The 7,835-nt window shown below is 24.7% G+C and overlaps 2 protein-coding genes across 2 annotated transcripts; both read left to right on the top strand.

Annotated features, from left to right (window-relative positions):
* Positions 1-1,661: 1,661 nt before the first annotated feature.
* On the top strand, positions 1,662-2,141 carry EIN_102810 (hypothetical protein; the record flags this gene model as incomplete). Its single annotated transcript, XM_004255531.1, has 1 exon — positions 1,662-2,141. One exon carries the CDS (start codon positions 1,662-1,664, stop codon positions 2,139-2,141), a length of 480 nt encoding a protein of 159 aa, XP_004255579.1.
* A 2,816-nt stretch (positions 2,142-4,957) lies between these two features.
* Positions 4,958-6,565, top strand: EIN_102820 (hypothetical protein; the record flags this gene model as incomplete). Its single annotated transcript, XM_004255532.1, has 1 exon — positions 4,958-6,565. The coding sequence occupies one exon, from the start codon at positions 4,958-4,960 to the stop codon at positions 6,563-6,565; it is 1,608 nt and encodes a 535-aa protein (XP_004255580.1).
* Positions 6,566-7,835: the final 1,270 nt, after the last annotated feature.

Genomic DNA, 7,835 nt, shown 5'->3' on the forward strand with positions numbered 1-7,835 from the left:
ATCCTAATCTACATAGACTACATTTCGGTCAGCAGTGTTTACTCCAAGTGTTAGTTTTTGGTGGATATAAATAGTTTGTGATTTGGCACTCTTTTCCATAACAATCAAAAGACTTTGCCTCGCATATATACTGATTGTTTGCAAATTTTGATATAAACAAAGTGATATTTTTTAAATCACACATACGACCCTTTTGTAATTAAAAACTTGATTGACCTTTTCATTTGAAAATTCTTTTTCATGTGGTTTGTAATAAGCAATGACAGACACCTTTTGTCTGTTTTGAAATCACAATTACAATTCAAGGATTTTGACTAGAAATTAACACAAAATTGTTTTATTTTGATATTGCATTCACGCGTTAGAGTTTATTGTAAGATTTTATAATATTTTTTTCAAATGAAACACGACATGGTTTTGACGAACTATTGAAACAAAAACGGTTTTTGAATAACAATTTTATTAAATAATTTCCAAAATTCAAAACGATAATATCTGATTGAATTCTTGATGTAAAAAATGACTCAGCTAATTATTAAAAACCAAAAGTTTAAACAATAACAGTCTGTGTTCGTTTTTTTAGTAAATATTAAGTCAATATCAAATTAAGTGATATATTTAACGTTGAATATTATGATAAGGTTACTTATTTTTAAGAGACAGTTGTCGAAGTAATACATTAAAAAACAGACGAGCCATTTTCTATTATCTTAAGACTTTGTACGTCTATTAATTAACAACACGCTATGAATTTGTGTGAATTAAGTTGATGAAATGTTGCGTCAAATTGCTAAAAAAACGCTTATTGCAAACGTATGTTGTCTTGTCATTCTGTTTTTATCATGAAACACTTGAAGATGGGTTGAAATAACAATAATTTGAATATTTTAGTGATTTTTGTTATTATTTAAAAAAATAATTTTATTAAAAATACAAATTATAAAAATTTACAAAAGAGTATTAAAAATGTTTTTTTTTATTTTGTTACACACGACTGAAAATTAAAACATCAACTTTTTTCATATTTTTAAATCAAACAAAACAAAAGTTCCAATGTGTTAAACAAATAAGTTTCACAGTTTTAATTATTATTCATTAAATTTAATTTAAAAATGAACTAATTAAAAAGCAAAACTTACATTGTAAATTTGATGGAAAATCAAATCAACTCACTGACAACTCAATGTATAAAAATAGAAAAGGAATACACTGCTTTAAAAAACATGAAAATGGAAACGACTTTTGTCGACGAGGAGTCACTTTCGTTATCTCAAAGGCTTTCTAACGCAGAGGGATTTTACGACAGAATAGAAGAAACCTTTTTGAGAAGACAACTTGTGAATGATTCATACATTAAACTTTTTGAAGAATTAGACATCATTACAAAACAATTAAAAAGTGATTTTTATGAATTTTCAAAGCAAACTAAAGAAACCACTGCGACTGATTTAATAAATCTTCAAATCTTTTTAATTGAAGAAATATACAAAAACAAGACCAAACCACTTGAAGAACAACTTTTAAACATCAACACTGAAAAAATGCTAAAAATAGACCAACTAAAAAATAGTAAAATCAACACATTAAAAACCGAAAACATTAAAATTATCGAAACGCCTTTTCTTGTATCTCTTGAAGATAAAGAACATTTAGAAAATCTAATGAACAAGAAAATCACAAAAGTTGTGTTTAACAGTGACGTAGACGACTGGTCTCATGACACGTCTGTTTTTGACACAAAAATTAGCAACAAAAGTAATTTGTGCTTTTTAATAGAAGACACAAACAACAACAAGTTTGGTGGCGTGTTTACTGGTTTTGTCAAAGTCACAAACAAATTTGTTGTGAATGACAACACTTTCATATTTTCATTAACAAGAAACGGAAAATTTGAGCAAAAGAAGTACCAAGTGAGACCAAAAGGTGGCGCATTTCATTTATATTCAAAAAATGATCAAAATAAAAAACTTTTTGCGTTTGGATATGGCCAAATAAATGATTATGACATTTGTGTCTTTAAGAAAGGAGTCAATGACAATCATTGTCACCAACACAAATTTGCGGCAAAAGAAGGCGATTTGATTGATGGGAAAACATTTACTCCTAAAAGAATTGTTGTTTATCAACTCGTTGATAATTAACTTTTAAATTTTAAGTTTTTTATTAATTTATTTTATATTTTGACAAATTAATTTTTTAATAATTTTATTTGTATAATAATAATTAAATGAATTAGGTACATATCTGACGTTCATTCTGTTAAAATAATATTAACCTAAGGGTGTCAATCAAGATAATAGTTTTTTATTTGACGAAGGTGAAAGATATTTTTTTATTCAGTTCATTTATATTATTTAAAAACAATAACAAAACAAATACAATAATTAATTTGAATGTTTTATTCATGTGTTAATAATAAATATAATGTTGGCATATGTTTCAACACCTTATAATGCTTTAATAAAAAACAAAATTACCTTGAAATGATGTTTTGTTAATTTAATATAACATATTAATAATGAATACTCAATGCAATGACAATCTATGTATTTTCGAAAATTCAAAAAGTGAAGTTTTGAAGATCGATAAAAAAACGATTGATTAATAAACATATTTGTATTTTTTTGTTTTAAAACGGTTTTCTTTATTTTTCAAAACATATATACACAAGAAACTTCAATACAATATTAATTTTCAACAATAGTATATTTAATTTAATATATTATTTGATGTTTTTGTTGTGTTTTGACGATTTTTAATATGGTAAATTAACAAAAGGCACTTCATAAATTTTCTTTGAAAATACAATGTTAATTATAAAATTTTAAATCAACAGTGGCAGTGCTATATATATCTCTGAGGATGGTAAGTCGTGTAACAAACAAACATTGTCAACACCAACTTAAACATTTAAGAAGAAAAATGACGCGTTTCCATATTCAAAAATAGTCTACAACTAAAATAAACGAGATAATATTATTGTTTATGTTCAAAGAAAAATAATATATGATGTGCTATTATAATATAATAAATATTATTTAAATGTTTTTGGTTTAAACAATTTTACCCTTTCGAAAAAATGAAAAAATCTCTTATGTTTTTACAATTACCACAATGAGCGGCAATATTCATTGTGGTAAATATCTTATTGTAAATATATTTATTACTTATCATGAATAAAAAACAATTTGCATAAAACACGTATTTATAAATACTAAAACAATAACAACACTATATTTAATAAAAAGGACTAATCAAAAATATATTTATAAATAATCTAGGATATTTATTAAAAATATAGCATATATAATACATTTATAAATGTTTATAATTTATTTAAATTATTTATATAGGCAACAAATAACGAAAATATAATTTGTACAACATTTAACCATAGTTTGTATCGATTAACTATAACATTATTTGTGATTATCTTTTTATTTTCTTTTGAAAAATGCACTTAAAAATACTTATTATAATTTGAGATATTATATTTCAAATAAAAAATAGAATATAATAATTATCAATTAAAATCCTTATATTATTGATAATTAAAATATAATAAAGATTATTATATTACAGTAAAACCTCTCATTAAGAGGACCCCTTATTAAAAGAATTTTCTAATTAAAAGACGTTTTAACAAATCAAAATTAATACACTTATTGGGGGGTAAGGAAAATAAAATTTTCATAACCATTATTGAGGGGTTCTATATTCCCGTTTAATCTACTAATGAGAGGTTTACTGTTTTACCATTTTATCTATCAGACATATTTTTAAAATAAATAACATCTTTAATTTGTGACTTATTATGTTAAATAACATTGTTTTGCAATATTTATTGAATAATTATGATATAAAACGCATATTTTTACTAGAAAACATCTTTTTTTTAATGAAAATAATGTTTAATTAAAATAAGTACAAAAACCAAAATTAAATTTCACTTACAAACAATCTTTGATTCTTTTAATCACATTAATTGATAAGAATAGTCGTTAATTTTAAAAACGATTCATGGTAATAAATTATAATCACTATTTTTAAACAAAAAGTGCCTATCATTTTTATAATGCGTGTTAAATTATAACATAAATTTGTTTGTCAAATCTAAAATAAAGTTTTTGTTATTTTTATGTTGGTTTTACATATATTAACGTATCAGCTTCCGATGAAATAAAAATATTTTGTCATCCAACATGTTTAAATTTGTTAAAAAACAACAAAAGTAACATTTTTTTCATAAAAAAATAATTTAATGATATTGGTTATTGTTATTTTTTTTGTCTTTTATGTTTTTATTTGTTTTTAACATCAATTGCAATAATAATTAAATGTTGGCAGAAATCTAATAATTTCATTGTTAAATTACAATTGATGAAAATGCAAAATGTTATTACTTTTTTGATTTTTAATAAAAATATTTTCAAAATATAGGGATCTTTAAGATCGTAAATTGGAAAAATATTTTACCAATTTTTTCTCTTTTTTGGTAAACAGGTAAAATGGATTTTATTTCATCCCTATTTATATGATAAGTATTTTTTGTTTATATTTTTGATATTTGAACAAATGTACATTTTTCTAAACAAAAAGTCTAACAGCCAATAATTTAGAAATTTGTAATAAAAAGTTATAGAGTTACTCTAAAAACGTTGTCCTGTTATTTTTAACCCTTAAAACGGGGATATATATGGAAAAAAATTCGAAACTATTCAAAAACATTGTTTCATATTTTTTTGGTTTTCAACATTTTTCCTAATTCCTATTATTTTAAACCAATTTTATGTAATTTTTTTTAATAGGCATCTTTTTTAGACAAACTAAATTCGTTTTTTTATTAAAATATTTTTTAAAAAAAAACTTTTAACTATGAGGAATTTATAACGCTATTTTAAAATGCGAAAGAAAATCAATTGTATTATTTAAACGTGATAGAACTGTTAAAATTCAAATGACGAAGTTATCCGGTTATCACATAATGGTCGTCTCAAAGTACTTTGTTGGTATTAAAGACTTCATTAACACAGAGTTAGTTTGCAAAAAGTTAACTGGTAACATGGAAAAGTTTCACTTTAACCCAATTCCGTTGACTGTTAAAACAGTTGGATACTTTCCAAACATTGAAACACTTTATTTATGGAACAAAAATGACGAGAACTTTGGTAATGGATTTTATGTTGGCATAAATTTCAATGAAGATTTTGAAGACGATGAAACATATGAAGATATTAACAAAAATAGAAAAACTGTTTTACCAAAAATGTTTTATAAAATCGTTGTGTGGTTCAATGTTGATTTTGGAACTGTTGACAAAAACAAAAGTCGAAACATCGAGTTCAAAAAAGTGACTTACACGAGAAACAACAGAATAAAATTTGGTAATGACATACCACCAATGGTGACAAATATTAGTGACAATAGTTATAACAAATGCAGCAGTTTAAGTAGTATTACAATACCATCGAGTGTAACGTCAATTGGTAATAAGTGTTTCTTTGGATGCAGTAATTTGGAAACTATTATAATACCATCAAGTGTGACATCAATTGGCGATAGTTGTTTTTATGAATGTAGCAGTTTAAGTACAATGACAATACCATCAAGTGTTACATCTATTGGAAATTATTGTTTTAGTCGTTGTGGAAGTCTGAGAAGTGTGGTAATACCATCAACACTGACATCACTTGGTAAAGAATGTTTGTTTGGATGCACAAGTTTAAGCAGTGTTACAATACCATCAACTTTAAGACTTATTAGTAATAAATGTTTCTTTGAATGCGGCAAAATAAGCAGTATCTTAATACCATCGAGTGTTTTATCAATTGGTGATGATTGTTTCGGTGGATGTAGCAGTCTGAACGCAGTAGTAATACCGCCAAATGTGACATCAATTGGTTATAATTGTTTCCGTGGATGCATAAGTTTAAGCAGTGTTACAATACCATCAAACGTGTCTTTGCTTGATTACAGTAGTTTTTTTAAATGCAGCAATTTAAGCAATGTGGTAATACCATCAAGTGTGACATCACTTGGTGATAGTTGTTTCAGTGAATGTAAAAGTCTTAGTGGTGTTACAATACCAATAAGTGTGTCCTCACTTGGTAATAATTGTTTCGGTGCGTGCATTAGTCTAAGTACTGTTATAATACCATCCAGTGTGACTTCAATCGGTGATAGCTGTTTCTGTGGATGCAAAGGTTTGAAAAGTGTTACAATACCAGCAACTGTTACGTCAATTTGTCATCAGTGTTTCCGTGAATGCAGTAATCTCAGCAGTGTTACAATACCATCAAGTGTGAAAGCATTAAATAATTGGTGTTTCTATAAATGTAGCGGTATTAAAAACATTATAATCCCATCAAGTGTGACATCAATTGGTGACTGTTGTTTTTTTAAATGCAGCAGTTTAAGTAATGTGATGATACCATCTGGTGTGACATCCATTGGTGATCAATGTTTCTATGGATGCAGCAAATTAAGCAGTCTTATAATACCATCGAGTGTGTCATCAACAAGTGAGAATTGTTTTCCATCAAACACTATCATTTATCGCGAATAATTTGGATAATTGAGTCTTTATGAATTTATTTTAATGAATTAAATAAAAAGTTGGTAAAGTATATTATAGAATGGCAAAATCGATATAATTAATAACACACATTATAGTGATAATTGATGTGCTATTTTATATTGTAAAGTCTTTGTAATAAAACAAAGTGATGGTTCATTTTGGTATAACAAAAACAAAATCTACAAACATAATTGCCCCATTTAAAACAGAAATATCGTTACCAATTCTTTAAAAAACATCTAAAACTTTTATCAACCACATAAACTTTTTACCTGATTTTTTAAAAAAAACTATAAAGTCGACCAGAAAATTGTCGTACACTTCCTAAAATAGATTTGTGTACATAAATTACATTTTTTTAAAGAAAAGTTGATAAAAAATTCTTTGTACTTTTCTCGATATAAGAAATAATTCGAAGCTGTTTTCAAATCAAAAACATTGAACTTTTATTGAAATGTATAAAAAGATTCAAACTGTTTAGACAATATAACATTGAATAAACCATTTATAAACCATCAATAAACTATCAAATTATAAATCAATTATTTATTCCAAATATAGGTGGTTTAATTAATGAAAAAGCGATAAATGTACTATATTAAATAATTAAATATTAATACATTATTATCAAACAATTTGAATTAATAATGTTAATTAAAAATGTTGTATTAAATTTAATAGTATATAAAATTTCTTTATAATATATTAGAACTAGACTAGTATATTTTTATTATGAATTAACATGTAAATTATTGATTTTAGTATGTTATTATTAACAGTATTATTTACATAGAATTTAGATAACCACAATTTATTACAATTTTAACAATCTTATTAATTTACAAATTATTAATTATAATTATTACATCATGAAAACAATCCAAGTTAAACCAAACCCACCTTACGAACATTTCAATTAAGTTTTATGTATTTCTTTATATTTTGAATTAAAACTATATTGCGATTTAGAATTATGGGGTTATGTCGAATGTTAATAATAAATAACTTTGATAAATAACAATTAAACTATTCTTTGAATGTAAAATTTTACAAAAATATATCAATTATAAACTATACTTGTTTAATAATTACAGTAAAACCCCTCATTAGTAGATGTGTTGGGGAAATAAAACCCCTCAATAGTGGTTTTTTTCAAAAACCTTTTTTGTTTTTTACAAACATTATTATTATTTTTTTAGATAAGAAACTTGATATAACCCACATGTAAACACAAGTTAGACATAGCCACGTGATTAAG

This window comes from Entamoeba invadens (assembly GCF_000330505.1).
Source record: "Entamoeba invadens IP1 unplaced genomic scaffold scaff_1105074725029, whole genome shotgun sequence".
NCBI classification, from domain to species: Eukaryota; Evosea; order Mastigamoebida; family Endamoebidae; genus Entamoeba; species Entamoeba invadens.